The sequence below is a fragment of the Salmo salar genome, chromosome 17 (genome assembly GCF_965601325.2).
Source record: "Salmo salar chromosome 17, fSalSal1, whole genome shotgun sequence".
NCBI classification, from domain to species: Eukaryota; Metazoa; Chordata; class Actinopteri; order Salmoniformes; family Salmonidae; genus Salmo; species Salmo salar.
The window spans coordinates 83368570-83386659 of NC_138307.1; the positions used below are offsets into that span (position 1 = coordinate 83368570).

The following is an 18090-nucleotide window of genomic DNA, read 5'->3' on the forward strand; positions in this document are numbered from 1 at the left end:
ATTAACCTGTAACTAGCTGTCTGGTGTTTCCTGGGTGACCTGGACGGTGAGTCTGTCATTAACCTGTAACTAGCTGTCTGGTGTTTCCTGGGTGACCTGGACGGTGAGTCTGTTATTAACCTGTAACTAGCTGTCTGGTGTTTCCTGGGTGACCTGGACGGTGAGTCTGTCATTAACCTGTAACTAGCTGTCTAGTGTTTCCTGGGTGACCTGGACGGTGAGTCTGTCATTAACCTGTAACTAGCTGTCTAGTGTTTCCTGGGTGACCTGGACGGTGAGTCTGTCATTAACCTGTAACTAGCTGTCTAGTGTTTCCTGGGTGACCTGGACGGTGAGTCTGTCATTAACCTGTAACTAGCTGTCTGGTGTTTCCTGGGTGACCTGGACGGTGAGTCTGTCATTAACCTGTAACTAGCTGTCTGGTGTTTCCTGGGTGACCTGGACGGTGAGTCTGTTATTAACCTGTAACTAGCTGTCTAGTGTTTCCTGGGTGACCTGGACGGTGAGTCTGTTATTAACCTGTAACTAGCTGTCTAGTGTTTCCTGGGTGACCTGGACGGTGAGTCTGTCATTAACCTGTAACTAGCTGTCTAGTGTTTCCTGGGTGACCTGGACGGTGAGTCTGTCATTAACCTGTAACTAGCTGTCTAGTGTTTCCTGGGTGACCTGGACGGTGAGTCTGTCATTAACCTGTAACTAGCTGTCTAGTGTTTCCTGGGTGACCTGGACGGTGAGTCTGTTATTAACCTGTAACTAGCTGTCTGGTGTTTCCTGGGTGACCTGGACGGTGAGTCTGTTATTAACCTGTAACTAGCTGTCTAGTGTTTCCTGGGTGACCTGGACGGTGAGTCTGTTATTAACCTGTAACTAGCTGTCTAGTGTTTCCTGGGTGACCTGGACGGTGAGTCTGTCATTAACCTGTAACTAGCTGTCTAGTGTTTCCTGGGTGACCTGGACGGTGAGTCTGTCATTAACCTGTAACTAGCTGTCTAGTGTTTCCTGGGTGACCTGGACGGTGAGTCTGTCATTAACCTGTAACTAGCTGTCTAGTGTTTCCTGGGTGACCTGGACGGTGAGTCTGTCATTAACCTGTAACTAGCTGTCTAGTGTTTCCTGGGTGACCTGGACGGTGAGTCTGTCATTAACCTGTAACTAGCTGTCTGGTGTTTCCTGGGTGACCTGGACGGTGAGTCTGTTATTAACCTGTAACTAGCTGTCTAGTGTTTCCTGGGTGACCTGGACGGTGAGTCTGTTATTAACCTGTAACTAGCTGTCTAGTGTTTCCTGGGTGACCTGGACGGTGAGTCTGTTATTAACCTGTAACTAGCTGTCTAGTGTTTCCTGGGTGACCTGGACGGTGAGTCTGTTATTAACCTGTAACTAGCTGTCTAGTGTTTCCTGGGTGACCTGGACGGTGAGTCTGTTATTAACCTGTAACTAGCTGTCTAGTGTTTCCTGGGTGACCTGGACGGTGAGTCTGTTATTAACCTGTAACTAGCTGTCTAGTGTTTCCTGGGTGACCTGGACGGTGAGTCTGTTATTAACCTGTAACTAGCTGTCTGGTGTTTCCTGGGTGACCTGGACGGTGAGTCTGTTATTAACCTGTAACTAGCTGTCTGGTGTTTCCTGGGTGACCTGGACGGTGAGTCTGTTATTAACCTGTAACTAGCTGTCTGGTGTTTCCTGGGTGACCTGGACGGTGAGTCTGTTATTAACCTGTAACTAGCTGTCTGGTGTTTCCTGGGTGACCTGGACGGTGAGTCTGTTATTAACCTGTAACTAGCTGTCTAGTGTTTCCTGGGTGACCTGGACGGTGAGTCTGTTATTAACCTGTAACTAGCTGTCTAGTGTTTCCTGGGTGACCTGGACGGTGAGTCTGTTATTAACCTGTAACTAGCTGTCTAGTGTTTCCTGGGTGACCTGGACGGTGAGTCTGTTATTAACCTGTAACTAGCTGTCTAGTGTTTCCTGGGTGACCTGGACGGTGAGTCTGTTATTAACCTGTAACTAGCTGTCTAGTGTTTCCTGGGTGACCTGGACGGTGAGTCTGTTATTAACCTGTAACTAGCTGTCTAGTGTTTCCTGGGTGACCTGGACGGTGAGTCTGTTATTAACCTGTAACTAGCTGTCTAGTGTTTCCTGGGTGACCTGGACGGTGAGTCTGTTATTAACCTGTAACTAGCTGTCTGGTGTTTCCTGGGTGACCTGGACGGTGAGTCTGTTATTAACCTGTAACTAGCTGTCTAGTGTTTCCTGGGTGACCTGGACGGTGAGTCTGTTATTAACCTGTAACTAGCTGTCTGGTGTTTCCTGGGTGACCTGGACGGTGAGTCTGTTATTAACCTGTAACTAGCTGTCTGGTGTTTCCTGGGTGACCTGGACGGTGAGTCTGTTATTAACCTGTAACTAGCTGTCTAGTGTTTCCTGGGTGACCTGGACGGTGAGTCTGTTATTAACCTGTAACTAGCTGTCTAGTGTTTCCTGGGTGACCTGGACGGTGAGTCTGTTATTAACCTGTAACTAGCTGTCTAGTGTTTCCACATCTCTATGAAATAGGACCTAGAATTCATTACAATGTGAGTTAAATCGTTTTTCCTTACTATTGTTTTAATTATGTTAAAGAGCAGCCAATGAGCCACCGTGACCTCATGTTCTATCATGACATCATGTTCTATGAGGAAATGCCAAGCTTTTTTTAAACGGTCTGTTTGAGATACCAATTTGAGGTGGTTTATTTTTTTTATTTACGCTTTGGCTACAAATAAGTATCAGATGAGTCAACAACATTTATGAGTTAACAGAATCTAACTTTTAAAAGTGAGATTTTCACTGGACTGTGACTAAGTCCATGGCCATGTCGGTGTCAGCCTATGGAAAGACCGTACAGTCAGACAAAAGTCACGAGGTAGTCAGTCACTATCCAGAGTGACTTTGTGGTTCTGGTCACCAGGTACATGAGGTAGTCAGTCACTATCCAGAGTGACTTTGTAGTTCTGGTCACCAGGTACATGAGGTAGTCAGTCACTATCCAGAGTGACTTTGTGGTTCTGGTCACCAGGTACATGAGGTAGTCAGTCACTATCCAGAGTGACTTTGTGGTTCTGGTCACCAGGTACATGAGGTAGTCAGTCACTATCCAGAGTGACTTTGTGGTTCTGGTCACCAGGTACATGAGGTAGTCAGTCACTATCCAGACTGACTTTGTGGTTCTGGTCACCAGGTACATGAGGTAGTCAGTCACTATCCAGAGTGACTTTGTGGTTCTGGTCACCAGGTACATGAGGTAGTCAGTCACTATCCAGAGTGACTTTGTGGTTCTGGTCACCAGGTACACGAGGTAGTCAGTCACTATCCAGAGTGACTTTGTGGTTCTGGTCACCAGGTACATGAGGTAGTCAGTCACTATCCAGAGTGACTTTGTGGTTCTGGTCACCAGGTACATGAGGTAGTCAGTCACTATCCAGAGTGACTTTGTGGTTGTGGTCACCAGGTACATGAGGTAGTCAGTCACTATCCAGAGTGACTTTGTGGTTCTGGTCACCAGGTACATGAGGTAGTCAGTCACTATCCAGACTCACTTTGTGGTTCTGGTCTCCAGGTACATGAGGTAGTCAGTCACTATCCAGAGTGACTTTGTGGTTCTGGTCACCAGGTACATGAGGTAGTCAGTCACTATCCAGAGTGACTTTGTGGTTCTGGTCACCAGGTACATGAGGTAGTCAGTCACTATCCAGAGTGACTTTGTGGTTCTGGTCACCAGGTACATGAGGTAGTCAGTCACTATCCAGAGTGACTTTGTGGTTCTGGTCACCAGGTACATGAGGTAGTCAGTCACTATCCAGAGTGACTTTGTGGTTCTGGTCACCAGGTACATGAGGTAGTCAGTCACTATCCAGAGTGACTTTGTGGTTCTGGTCACCAGGTACATGAGGTAGTCAGTCACTATCCAGAGTGACTTTGTGGTTCTGGTCACCAGGTACATGAGGTAGTCAGTCACTATCCAGAGTGACTTTGTGGTTCTGGTCACCAGGTACATGAGGTAGTCAGTCACTATCCAGAGTGACTTTGTGGTTCTGGTCACCAGGTACATGAGGTAGTCAGTCACTATCCAGAGTGACTTTGTGGTTCTGGTCACCAGGTACATGAGGTAGTCAGTCACTATCCAGAGTGACTTTGTGGTTCTGGTCACCAGGTACATGAGGTAGTCAGTCACTATCCAGAGTGACTTTGTGGTTCTGGTCACCAGGTACATGAGGTAGTCAGTCACTATCCAGAGTGACTTTGTGGTTCTGGTTAATGCAGGTATGTTACTGCTGTATGAAAGTGTCAGAGTATAAAACTGTGTGTGTGTGTGTGTGTGTGTGTGTGTCAGGTCTGTTGGAGGAGTTCAGTAACTGGTTAACCAGGAGTCCTGCTCTGCCCTCTCACCTGCTGCGCTTCATGACTCACCTGCTGTTGTTCTACCGCAGCCTGGGCATGCAGCTCAAGGTACAGTAGTACACACACACACACACACACACACACACACACACACACACCTGTTGTTCTACCGCAGCCTGGGCATGCAGCTCAAGGTACAGTAGTACACACACACACACACAACACACCTGGTGTTCTACTGCAGCCTGGGCATGCAGCTCAAGGTACAGTAACACACACACACACACAGAGAGAAACACACTTCTGTTGTTATACACCTAATATAAACATCAACCATTCCTCACACAATCCACATATCCCTCCACTCATGTGTTTCCCCTCACCCAATCAGGAGGAGGTATCAGTGGATGTCCTGAAGGCCTACATCTCTCTGTTGATGAAGGAGAAGCACATTGATCTGATAGCCTTCTATGTCAGTCACCTGCCTCCAGACCTGGCTACCGCCCAGTACGCTCTCTTCCTGGAGGAGGTCACCGAGGCTGAGCAGAGACAACGCTGTCTGGAGCTGGCCAGGGAGGCAGGTCAGTGTCTCACACAGAGGCTGCTGGGATGGGATGGGGGGGGGGGGGGGGTCAAACTAATTTTCCCTGCCGGGCCACATTTGGTCTTCACTGAGGTCTGGAGGACCGGATTTAAAATGTGTTAGATTTCCTCGCCATTTGAAATTTCCTAAAAATAATTCCAAAAGTGATGGATAGAGGACTATTCTCCCTGTGGGCTAACTTTTGGTTCGAAGAGTGGACAGAGTGAAGAGACTATAAATGACTGTTATCTAGCTGGTCAGAGTGAAGAGACTATTAATGACTGTTATCTAGCTGGACAGAGTGAAGAGACTATAAATGACTATTATCAAGCTGGTCAGATTGAAGAGACTATAAATGACTGTTATCTAGCTGGTCAGAGTGAAGAGACTATAAATGACTGTTATCAAGCTGGACAGAGTGAAGAGACTATTAATGACTTATCTAGCTGGACAGAGTGAAGAGACTATAAATGACTATTATCAAGCTGGTCAGATTGAAGAGACTATAAATGACTGTTATCTAGCTGGACAGAGTGAAGAGACTATTAATGACTGTTATCAAGCTGGACAGAGTGAAGAGACTATTAATGACTGTTATCTAGCTGGTCAGAGTGAAGAGACTATTAATGACTGTTATCTAGCTGGTCAGAGTGAAGAGACTATTAATGACTGTTATCTAGCTGGTCAGAGTGAAGAGACTATAAATGACTGTTATCAAGCTGGTCAGAGTGAAGAGACTAAATGACTGTTATCTAGCTGGACAGAGTGAAGAGACTAAATGACTGTTATCTAGCTGGTCAGAGTGAAGAGACTATTAATGACTGTTATCTAGCTGGACAGAGTGAAGAGACTATAAATGACTGTTATCTAGCTGGTCAGAGTGAAGAGACTATAGATGACTGTTATCTAGCTGGTCAGAGTGAAGAGACTATAGATGACTGTTATCTAGCTGGACAGAGTGAAGAGACTATAAATGACTGTTATCTAGCTGGACAGAGTGAAGAGACTATTAATGACTGTTATCTAGCTGGACAGAGTGAAGAGACTATTAATGACTGTTATCTAGCTGGACAGAGTGAAGAGACTAAATGACTGTTATCTAGCTGGTCAGAGTGAAGAGACTATAAATGACTGTTATCAAGCTGGACAGAGTGAAGAGACTATTAATGACTGTTATCTAGCTGGACAGAGTGAAGAGACTATAAATGACTATTATCAAGCTGGTCAGAGTGAAGAGACTATAAATGACTGTTATCTAGCTGGACAGAGTGAAGAGACTATTAATGACTGTTATCTAGCTGGACAGAGTGAAGAGACTATTAATGACTGTTATCTAGCTGGTCAGAGTGAAGAGACTATTAATGACTGTTATCTAGCTGGTCAGAGTGAAGAGACTATTAATGACTGTTATCTAGCTGGTCAGAGTGAAGAGACTATTAATGACTGTTATCTAGCTGGACAGAGTGAAGAGACTATAAATGTAGGTTCATTATCATTTCTACATTGAGATTTACATTTAAGTCATTTAGCAGACGCTCTTATCCAGAGCGACTTACAAAATGGTGCATTCACCTTATGATATCCAGTGGAACAACCACTTTACAATAGTGCATCTAAATCTTTTAAGGGGGGGGGGGGGGGGGGGGGGGTTAGAAGGATTACTTTATCCTATCCTAGGTATTCCTTAAAGAGGTGGGGTTTCAGGTGTCTCCGGAAGGTGGTGATTGACTCCGCTGTCCTGGCGTCGTGAGGGAGCTTGTTCCACCATTGGGGTGCCAGAGCAGCGAACAGTTTTGACTGGGCTGAGCGGGAACTGTGCTTCCTCAGAGGTAGGGGGGCCAGCAGGCCAGTGGTGGATGAACGCAGTGCCCTTGTTTGGGTGTAGGGCCTGATCAGAGCCTGAAGGTATGGAGGTGCCGTTCCCTTCACAGCTCCGTAGGCAATCACCATGGTCTTGTAGCGGATGCGAGCTTCAACTGGAAGCCAGTGGAGAGAGCGGAGGAGCGGGGTGACGTGAGAGAACTTGGGAAGGTTGAACACCAGACGGGCTGCGGCGTTCTGGATGAGTTGTAGGGGTTTAATGGCACAGGCAGGGAGCCCAGCCAACAGCGAGTTGCAGTAATCCAGACGGGAGATGACAAGTGCCTGGATTAGGACCTGCGCCGCTTCCTGTGTGAGGCAGGGTCGTACTCTGCGAATGTTGTAGAGCATGAACCTACAGGATCGGGTCACCGCCTTGATGTTAGTGGAGAACGACAGGGTGTTGTCCAGGATCACGCCAAGGTTCTTAGCACTCTGGGAGGAGGACACAAGGGAGTTGTCAACCGTGATGGCGAGATCATGGAACGGGCAGTCCTTCCCCGGGAGGAAGAGCAGCTCCGTCTTGCCGAGGTTCAGCTTGAGCTGGTGATCCGTCATCCACACTGATATGTCTGACAGACATGCAGAGATGCGATTCGCCGCCTGGTTATCAGAAGGGGGAAAGGAGAAGATTAATTGTGTGTCATCTGCATAGCAATGATAGGAGAGACCATGTGAGGATATGACAGAGCCAAGTGACTTGGTGTATAGCGAGAATAGGAGAGGGCCTAGAACAGAGCCCTGGGGGACACCAGTGGTGAGAGCGCATGGTGCGGAGACAGATTCTCGCCACGCCACCTGGTAGGAGCGACCTGTCAGGTAGGATGCAATCCAAGCGTGGGCCGCGCCGGAGATGCCCAACTCGGAGAGGGTGGAGAGGAGGATCTGATGGTTCACAGTATCAAAGGCAGCAGATAGGTCTAGAAGGATGAGAGCAGAGGAGAGAGAGTTAGCTTTAGCAGTGCGGAGAGCCTCCGTGACACAGAGAAGAGCAGTCTCAGTTGAATGCCCAGTCTTGAAACCTGACTGATTAGGATCAAGAAGGTCATTCTGAGAGAGATAGCAGGAGAGCTGGCCAAGAACGGCACGTTCAAGAGTTTTGGAGAGAAAAGAAAGAAGGGATACTGGTCTGTAGTTGTTGACATCGGAGGGATCGAGTGTAGGTTTTTTCAGAAGGGGTGCAACTCTCGCTCTCTTGAAGACGGAAGGGACGTAGCCAGCGGTCAAGGATGAGTTGATGAGCGAGGTGAGGAAGGGGAGAAGGTCTCCGGAAATGGTCTGGAGAAGAGAGGAGGGGATAGGGTCAAGTGGGCAGGTTGTTGGGCGGCCGGCCGTCACAAGACGCGAGATTTCTACATTTAAAAAAAATACATATATATTTGGTTTTAGTCATTTCAATGTCGATTTAAGATCGTTTATATCTACCCCCATAAAAAACCAAAACCACATGATAAATACTCCAGCGAGGGTTGAATGGGCTCGTGGGCCAGATGTTTGACACCCCTTGGTGTGAAGCTATAGAGTCACACGGTCTGACATTCCTCTGAGATTCTACAGCCGCCAATTCAATGAGGTTTGTAACTATATTAAAATAGGCCATGCAGACGTTCTCTTTTCTGCAGCTATGGACTGTAGGAAGGTGGGAAAACCCTACAGTCTATATATATATATATATATATATATATATATATATATATATGGTCTATGTGTGCTATTTCTATGCTTCCCGTTCTTAAGTTTAATTTCTTTGTCTTTATAGGTGTTGTGCACCAGTTTCAAACAGCTGAAAATACAATATTTTTTGGTTATTGATAATATATTTCAGTGGTTTAGATGCTACAATGATTCTCTACTGTATACTGGCTTATTTTGTCCTATAAACTGAAATTAGGTGAACTATTTTAATTTTAGTAACCAGGAAATGGCAGAGCATATTGCAAATGTTTAAAGGTACAGGTATCTAACTGTTGTGTTGTGGTCTGGACGTGGCAGCAGTCTTTTAAAGGTACAGGTATCTAACTGTTGTGTTGTGGTCTGGACGTGGCAGCAGTCTTTTAAAGGTACAGGTATCTAACTGTTGTGTTGTGGTCTGGATGTGGCAGCAGTCTTTTAAAGGTACAGGTATCTAACTGTTGTGTTGTGGTCAGGTCTGGAAGTGGCAGCAGTCTTTTAAAGGTACAGGTATCTAACTGTTGTGTTGTGGTCAGGTCTGGACGTGGCAGCAGTCTTTTAAAGGTACAGGTATCTAACTGTTGTGTTGTGGTCAGGTCTGGACGTGGCAGCAGTCTTTTAAAGGTCCAGGTATCTAACTGTTGTGTTGTGGTCAGGTCTGGACGTGGCAGCAGTCTTTTAAAGGTCCAGGTATCTAACTGTTGTGTTGTGGTCTGGACGTGGCAGCAGTCTTTTAAAGGTACAGGTATCTAACTGTTGTGTTGTGGTCTGGACGTGGCAGCAGTCTTTTAAAGGTACAGGTATCTAACTGTTGTGTTGTGGTCTGGACGTGGCAGCAGTCTTTTAAAGGTCCAGGTATCTAACTGTTGTGTTGTGTTGTGGTCTGGACATGGCAGCAGTCTTTTAAAGGTACAGGTATCTAACTGTTGTGTTGTGGTCTGGACGTGGCAGCAGTCTTTTAAAGGTCCAGGTATCTAACTGTTGTGTTGTGGTCTGGACGTGGCAGCAGTCTTTTAAAGGTCCAGGTATCTAACTGTTGTGTTGTGGTCAGGTCTGGACGTGGCAGCAGTCTTTTAAAGGTCCAGGTATCTAACTGTTGTGTTGTGGTCTGGACGTGGCAGCAGTCTTTTAAAGGTACAGGTATCTAACTGTTGTGTTGTGGTCAGGTCTGGATGTGGCAGCAGTCTTTTAAAGGTACAGGTATCTAACTGTTGTGTTGTGTTGTGGTCTGGATGTGGCAGCAGTCTTTTAAAGGTACAGGTATCTAACTGTTGTGTTGTGGTCAGGTCTGGATGTGGCAGCAGTCTTTTAAAGGTCCAGGTATCTAACTGTTGTGTTGTGGTCAGGTCTGGACGTGGCAGCAGTCTTTTAAAGGTCCAGGTATCTAACTGTTGTGTTGTGGTCTGGACGTGGCAGCAGTCTTTTAAAGGTACAGGTAACTAACTGTTGTGTTGTGGTCTGGATGTGGCAGCAGTCTTTTAAAGGTCCAGGTATCTAACTGTTGTGTTGTGTTGTGGTCTGGACGTGGCAGCAGTCTTTTAAAGGTACAGGTATCTAACTGTTGTGTTGTGGTCTGAACGTGGCAGCAGTCTTTTAAAGGTCCAGGTATCTAACTGTTGTGTTGTGGTCTGGACGTGGCAGCAGTCTTTTAAAGGTCCAGGTATCTAACTGTTGTGTTGTGGTCTGGACGTGGCAGCAGTCTTTTAAAGGTCCAGGTATCTAACTGTTGTGTTGTGGTCTGGACGTGGCAGCAGTCTTTTAAAGGTACAGGTATCTAACTGTTGTGTTGTGGTCTGGACGTGGCAGCAGTCTTTTAAAGGTCCAGGTATCTAACTGTTGTGTTGTGGTCTGGACGTGGCAGCAGTCTTTTAAAGGTCCAGGTATCTAACTGTTGTGTTGTGGTCTGGACGTGGCAGCAGTCTTTTAAAGGTACAGGTATCTAACTGTTGTGTTGTGGTCTGGACGTGGCAGCAGTCTTTTAAAGGCCCAGGTATCTAACTGTTGTGTTGTGGTCAGGTCTGGACGTGGCAGCAGTCTTTTAAAGGTACAGGTATCTAACTGTTGTGTTGTGGTCAGGTCTGGACGTGGCAGCAGTCTTTTAAAGGTACAGGTATCTAACTGTTGTGTTGTGGTCTGGACGTGGCAGCAGTCTTTTAAAGGCCCAGGTATCTAACTGTTGTGTTGTGGTCAGGTCTGGACGTGGCAGCAGTCTTTTAAAGGTACAGGTATCTAACTGTTGTGTTGTGGTCTGGACGTGGCAGCAGTCTTTTAAAGGTACAGGTATCTAACTGTTGTGTTGTGGTCTGGACGTGGCAGCAGTCTTTTAAAGGTACAGGTATCTAACTGTTGTGTTGTGGTCTGGACGTGGCAGCAGTCTTTTAAAGGTACAGGTATCTAACTGTTGTGTTGTGGTCTGGACGTGGCAGCAGTCTTTTAAAGGTCCAGGTATCTAACTGTTGTGTTGTGGTCTGGACGTGGCAGCAGTCTTTTAAAGGTCCAGGTATCTAACTGTTGTGTTGTGGTCAGGTCTGGACGTGGCAGCAGTCTTTTAAAGGTACAGGTATCTAACTGTTGTGTTGTGGTCTGGACGTGGCAGCAGTCTTTTAAAGGCCCAGGTATCTAACTGTTGTGTTGTGGTCAGGTCTGGACGTGGCAGCAGTCTTTTAAAGGTACAGGTATCTAACTGTTGTGTTGTGGTCTGGACGTGGCAGCAGTCTTTTAAAGGTCCAGGTATCTAACTGTTGTGTTGTGGTCAGGTCTGGACATGGCAGCAGTCTTTTAAAGGTACAGGTATCTAACTGTTGTGTTGTGGTCAGGTCTGGACGTGGCAGCAGTCTTTTAAAGGTCCAGGTATCTAACTGTTGTGTTGTGGTCAGGTCTGGACGTGGCAGCAGTCTTTTAAAGGTACAGGTATCTAACTGTTGTGTTGTGGTCAGGTCTGGACGTGGCAGCAGTCTTTTAAAGGTACAGGTATCTAACTGTTGTGTTGTGGTCAGGTCTGGACGTGGCAGCAGTCTTTTAAAGGTCCAGGTATCTAACTGTTGTGTTGTGGTCTGGACGTGGCAGCAGTCTTTTAAAGGTCCAGGTATCTAACTGTTGTGTTGTGGTCTGGACGTGGCAGCAGTCTTTTAAAGGTACAGGTATCTAACTGTTGTGTTGTGGTCTGGACGTGGCAGCAGTCTTTTAAAGGTCCAGGTATCTAACTGTTGTGTTGTGGTCTGGACGTGGCAGCAGTCTTTTAAAGGTACAGGTATCTAACTGTTGTGTTGTGGTCTGGACGTGGCAGCAGTCTTTTAAAGGTACAGGTATCTAACTGTTGTGTTGTGGTCTGGACGTGGCAGCAGTCTTTTAAAGGTACAGGTATCTAACTGTTGTGTTGTGGTCAGGTCTGGATGTGGCAGCAGTCTTTTAAAGGTACAGGTATCTAACTGTTGTGTTGTGGTCTGGACGTGGCAGCAGTCTTTTAAAGGTACAGGTATCTAACTGTTGTGTTGTGGTCTGGACGTGGCAGCAGTCTTTTAAAGGTCCAGGTATCTAACTGTTGTGTTGTGGTCTGGACGTGGCAGCAGTCTTTTAAAGGCCCAGGTATCTAACTGTTGTGTTGTGGTCTGGACGTGGCAGCAGTCTTTTAAAGGTACAGGTATCTAACTGTTGTGTTGTGGTCAGGTCTGGACGTGGCAGCAGTCTTTTAAAGGTACAGGTATCTAACTGTTGTGTTGTGGTCTGGACGTGGCAGCAGTCTTTTAAAGGTACATGTATCTAACTGTTGTGTTGTGGTCTGGACGTGGCAGCAGTCTTTTAAAGGTACAGGTATCTAACTGTTGTGTTGTGGTCAGGTCTGGACGTGGCAGCAGTCTTTTAAAGGTACAGGTATCTAACTGTTGTGTTGTGGTCTGGACGTGGCAGCAGTCTTTTAAAGGTACAGGTATCTAACTGTTGTGTTGTGTTGTGGTCTGGACGTGGCAGCAGTCTTTTAAAGGTACAGGTATCTAACTGTTGTGTTGTGGTCAGGTCTGGACGTGGCAGCAGTCTTTTAAAGGTACAGGTATCTAACTGTTGTGTTGTGGTCTGGACGTGGCAGCAGTCTTTTAAAGGTACAGGTATCTAACTGTTGTGTTGTGGTCTGGACGTGGCAGCAGTCTTTTAAAGGCCCAGGTATCTAACTGTTGTGTTGTGGTCTGGACGTGGCAGCAGTCTTTTAAAGGTACAGGTATCTAACTGTTGTGTTGTGGTCTGGACGTGGCAGCAGTCTTTTAAAGGTACAGGTATCTAACTGTTGTGTTGTGGTCTGGACGTGGCAGCAGTCTTTTAAAGGTCCAGGTATCTAACTGTTGTGTTGTGGTCTGGATGTGGCAGCAGTCTTTTAAAGGTACAGGTATCTAACTGTTGTGTTGTGGTCTGGACGTGGCAGCAGTCTTTTAAAGGTACAGGTATCTAACTGTTGTGTTGTGGTCAGGTCTGGACGTGGCAGCAGTCTTTTAAAGGTCCAGGTATCTAACTGTTGTGTTGTGGTCTGGACGTGGCAGCAGTCTTTTAAAGGTCCAGGTATCTAACTGTTGTGTTGTGGTCAGGTCTGGACGTGGCAGCAGTCTTTTAAAGGTACAGGTATCTAACTGTTGTGTTGTGGTCTGGACGTGGCAGCAGTCTTTTAAAGGTACAGGTATCTAACTGTTGTGTTGTGGTCTGGACGTGGCAGCAGTCTTTTAAAGGTACAGGTATCTAACTGTTGTGTTGTGGTCAGGTCTGGACGTGGCAGCAGTCTTTTAAAGGTACAGGTATCTAACTGTTGTGTTGTGGTCAGGTCTGGATGTGGCAGCAGTCTTTTAAAGGTACAGGTATCTAACTGTTGTGTTGTGTTGTGGTCTGGACGTGGCAGCAGTCTTTTAAAGGTACAGGTATCTAACTGTTGTGTTGTGGTCAGGTCTGGACGTGGCAGCGGTCACTAAGATGGTGGTGGAGAACATCAGAGAGAGAGACACTGAGGAGTTCGCTCATCATGACCTCACCCCTGCACTGGACACTGGCACCTCAGCGGTATGAAACACACACACACACACACACACACACACACACACACACACACACACACTGGACACCGTCACCTCAGCGGTACGAAGGAGAAACACACACACCATGTGGTCATGTTAACCCTGCACCCCCCCACCCCCCAGGAGGACCAGAGGAAGATCGATGTGATTGATTGGCTGGTGTTTGACCCCGCCCAGAGAGCTGAGGCCCTCAAACAGAGCAACGCCATCATGAGGAAGTTCCTGGGTACGTTTCACACAAGCTTCTGAAACAGATCGTTGTTCTCCCACACATAAACCTTGTATTGGCTCTCCTTGTTTTTCAACCAGGCTGTTGATCCATTGTTCTCTGTCCTCTCTGCCGTCTCCTCCAGCCTGTAAGAAGCACCATGCAGCCAAGGTGGTGTTCGCTAAGGTCCCCGAGGACTCTATGAGGGAGATATACCGCCAGTGGGAGGAGCTAGGCCTGGACACGCCCCTTCCCGCGGAGGATGAGAACGCCGTCAGGGAACACCTGTGTGTCCGCGCTTACCTGGTGAGGGGACAAGCTCTCGCAGCGCTGTGATTGGCTCCACTGTATATTGAATGTTTTTAGAGAGGTCTCCTGTAGTTGTATAAGTGGTGTGTGTGTCTCTCTCTCCCCCCCTCCCCCTCCTCCCCTCTCCCTCCTCCCCTCCTCCCCCCTCCCCCTCCCCTCTCCCCTCCCCCTCCCCTCCCTCCCCCTCCCCTCCCCCCCCCTCCCCAGGAAGCTCATGAGGCGTTTAATGAGTGGTTCCATCACATGAACTCCCCCCCCCAGAAGCCCAGCCTGCCGGCCCAGGCCAAGTTCACTGAGACGGTGGCCTACGAGATGAAGGAGAACGAGTACCAGGTACCCAATACACCCTATTCCCTATGTAGTGCACCATAGGGTTACCCAATACACCCTATTCCCTATGTAGTGCACCATAGGGTTACCCAATACACCCTATTCCCTATGTAGTGCACCATAGGGTTACCCAATACACCCTGTTCCCTATGTAGTGCACCATAGGGTTACCCAATACACCCTGTTCCCTATGTAGTGCACCATAGGGTTACCCAATACACCCTATTCCCTATGTAGTGCACCATAGGGTTACCCAATACACCCTATTCCCTATGTAGTGCACCATAGGGTTACCCAATACACCCTATTCCCTATGTAGTGCACCATAGGGTTACCCAATACACCCTATTCCCTATGTAGTGCACCATAGGGTTACCCAATACACCCTATTCCCTATGTAGTGCACCATAGGGTTACCCAATACACCCTATTCCCTATGTAGTGCACCATAGGGTTACCCAATACACCCTATTCCCTATGTAGTGCACCATAGGGTTACCCAATACACCCTATTCCCTATGTAGTGCACCATAGGGTTACCCAATACACCCTATTCCCTATGTAGTGCACCATAGGGTTACCCAATACACCCTATTCCCTATGTAGTGCACCATAGGGTTACCCAATACACCCTATTCCCTATGTAGTGCACCATAGGGTTACCCAATACACCCTATTCCCTATGTAGTGCACCATAGGGTTACCCAATACACCCTATTCCCTATGTAGTGCACCATAGGGTTACCCAATACACACTATTCCCTATGTAGTGCACCATAGGGTTACCCAATACACCCTATTCCCTATGTAGTGCACCATAGGGTTACCCAATACACCCTATTCCCTATGTAGTGCACCATAGGGTTACCCAATACACCCTATTCCCTATGTAGTGCACCATAGGGTTACCCAATACACACTATTCCCTATGTAGTGCACCATAGGGTTACCCAATACACCCTATTCCCTATGTAGTGCACCATAGGGTTACCCAATACACCCTATTCCCTATGTAGTGCACCATAGGGTTACCCAATACACCCTATTCCCTATGTAGTGCACCATAGGGTTACCCAATACACCCTATTCCCTATGTAGTGCACCATAGGGTTACCCAATACACCCTATTCCCTATGTAGTGCACCATAGGGTTACCCAATACACCCTGTTCCCTATGTAGTGCACCATAGGGTTACCCAATACACCCTGTTCCCTATGTAGTGCACCATAGGGTTACCCAATACACCTTATTCCCTATGTAGTGCACCATAGGGTTACCCAATACACCCTGTTCCCTATGTAGTGCACCATAGGGTTACCCAATACACCCTGTTCCCTATGTAGTGCACCATAGGGTTACCCAATACACACTATTCCCTATGTAGTGCACCATAGGGTTACCCAATACACACTATTCCCTATGTAGTGCACCATAGGGTTACCCAATACACACTATTCCCTATGTAGTGCACCATAGGGTTACCCAATACACACTATTCCCTATGTAGTGCACCATAGGGTTATGGTTAAAACTAGTGCACTCTATAGGAGTCAAAATGGGTTTACTATGTAGGGGATAGGGTACCAGATACACAGTACAGTCTGATCCTAGATCAGTCTCTGTGTTATGGTAGAACAGGTGAGGTGTTTAGTGTAGCTGATCCTAGATCAGTCTCTGTGTTATGGTAGAACAGGTGAGGTGTTTAGTGTAGCTGATCCTAGATCAGTCTCTGTGTTATGGTAGAACAGGTGAGGTGTTTAATTTGTTTAGTGTAGCTGTTCCTGGATCAGATGAAGAACGCTAATGCCAACAATGCTATTATTTAGCGTAATTGACCAGAAAAAAGTAAAAATGTGTGTAAAGTGTGACCTCTCCTGTAGCTGGAACATGACAGCTGGACCGGCCGTCTGGAGGCTCTGACTGAAGACGTGAAGGAGAGAATCTACAACGTCCTGCTGTTTGTGGACGGGGGCTGGATGGTCGACGTCCGAGAGGTCTGTCTGTATCTGACTATTAATGGTAGTAACTGACAGTTGGTGGTATGAGGGCGCTAGGTTAGCATTTGAGCCTGTATTAGCTCTCTGTCTCCAGTACCACTGTTCTTTCTAGGTACAAGTTACTTCTACCACTGTCCTTCTATTCCAGGATACGGAGGAGGACCCAGAGAGAGGTCACCAGATGGTGCTGCTCCGTAGACTCTGTCTGCCCATGATGTCCTTCCTGTTGCAGACAGTACTGCAGAGAACACAACGTCACCAGGAGAGTCTCAGACTGGCTGATGTCATCGCCTCAGACCAACACCGTCTCTACGAGGTCTGGAGTTTAGAAATGATATTTCCATGGTCTGGAGTTTAGAAATGATATTTCCATGGTCTGGAGTTTAGAAATGATATTTCCATGGTCTGGAGTTTAGAAATGATATTTCCATGGTCTGGAGTTTAGAAATGATATTTCCATGGTCTGGAGTTTAGAAATGATATTTCCATGGTCTGGAGTTTAGAAATGATATTTCCGTGGTCTGGAGTTTAGACATGATATTTCCGTGGTCTGGAGTGGAGTTTAGAAATGATATTTCCATGGTCTGGACTGGAGTTTAGAAATGATATTTCCATGGTCTGTAGTATAGAAATGATATTTCCATGGTCTGTAGTTTAGAAATGATATTTCCATGGTCTGGAGTTTAGAAATGATATTTCCATGGTCTGGAGTTTAGAAATGATATTTCCATGGTCTGGAGTTTAGAAATGATATTTCCATGGTCTGGAGTTTAGAAATGATATTTCCATGGTCTGGAGTTTAGAAATGATATTTCCATGGTCTGCACTGGAGTCTGACCTGGGCTGAGGGCATCCTCTTCTCTCTCCTGTCCTTCGTCTGCTACGATCTGCGACTACTCTGCTCTGAGGTGCTTCTCAAGTCTATTGTGGCTTTAAGGAAACACTATTGACTTTCACCTAATAGTCTAGTGTGGCTTCCTCTCCTCCTTCATCTGGCACCTGTCCAATTCTTTCACATCAGTACTGATGAAGGCAATGAGACGAGGAGAGGAGCCCACTTTAGACTATTGGAATGCACCACCAGTCAAGCTGGATCTCTGGGTAGACGGAGGTTGAGTGTGAGCCTGGCCTAACGACTTCAATCAAATGTATTTATAAAGCCCTTCTTACATCAGCTGATGTCACGAAGTGCTTTACAGAAACCCAGCCTAAAACCCCAAACAGAAAGTAATGCAGGTGTAGAAGCACTTCAACATTAGAGCTCAACACACTATCTTACAGCATCTCTCTCCCTGTCACTGTGTTGCTTTCTCCTCTTTCACTCTTCTACTTTCCCATCCTCTTCTTTTTGCTAACTATGTTCTCTCTCTCGGTCTCTCGCTCTCTTTCAGGTGTTCTCCAAGGATGAGCTGAGGAAGTTCCTTCAGAAGATGAGGGAGTCGTCTCTTCTCTTATTGGATAAGGGTCTGGACCCGCTGGGGTACGAGATCCAACCATAAATACACCCCAACCGGACATTTCTTTTTTATCATCTAGTTTTTTTTGTTGCCAAATTTAAGAAATGGAGTGAATGATTTTCTGCATTTTGTATACAATAAAAGTGACTTGACTGAAATATTGTTTGTCTTTGGGCCTTGCACAGGCAGGATGCAAATATGTATCTGACTCTAGAAGAGTATAAGGAAGGTTTGAGACAGCTTGTA

At 46.7% G+C, this 18090-nt stretch overlaps 1 protein-coding gene and 1 long non-coding RNA gene across 3 annotated transcripts in view; both read left to right on the forward strand.

Annotated features, from left to right (window-relative positions):
- Window positions 1-18002, forward strand: part of LOC106598668 (nuclear pore complex protein Nup107) — a 39416-nt gene extending 21414 nt beyond the window's left edge. Inside the window, exons 18-26 of the mRNA XM_082964265.1 lie at window positions 4373-4488; window positions 4772-4961; window positions 13416-13528; window positions 13666-13768; window positions 13896-14056; window positions 14267-14392; window positions 16271-16384; window positions 16536-16703; window positions 17779-18002. Of these exons, the coding sequence (XP_082820391.1) occupies window positions 4373-4488; window positions 4772-4961; window positions 13416-13528; window positions 13666-13768; window positions 13896-14056; window positions 14267-14392; window positions 16271-16384; window positions 16536-16703; window positions 17779-17886 (1199 nt within the window). The 3' untranslated portion in view covers window positions 17887-18002. The remainder of the gene's footprint in view (window positions 1-4372; window positions 4489-4771; window positions 4962-13415; window positions 13529-13665; window positions 13769-13895; window positions 14057-14266; window positions 14393-16270; window positions 16385-16535; window positions 16704-17778) is intronic.
- Window positions 8525-13407, forward strand: LOC145861438 (uncharacterized). 2 transcript variants are annotated; one of them, XR_014381244.1, is made up of 5 exons: window positions 8525-8883; window positions 8999-11245; window positions 11311-12024; window positions 12080-12270; window positions 12331-13407. It is a non-coding gene; the product is annotated as an uncharacterized LOC145861438 (long non-coding RNA). The 2 variants fall into 2 exon arrangements; XR_014381245.1 differs by having other exon boundaries at window positions 8525-8855; window positions 9091-11245.
- Window positions 18003-18090: the final 88 nt, after the last annotated feature.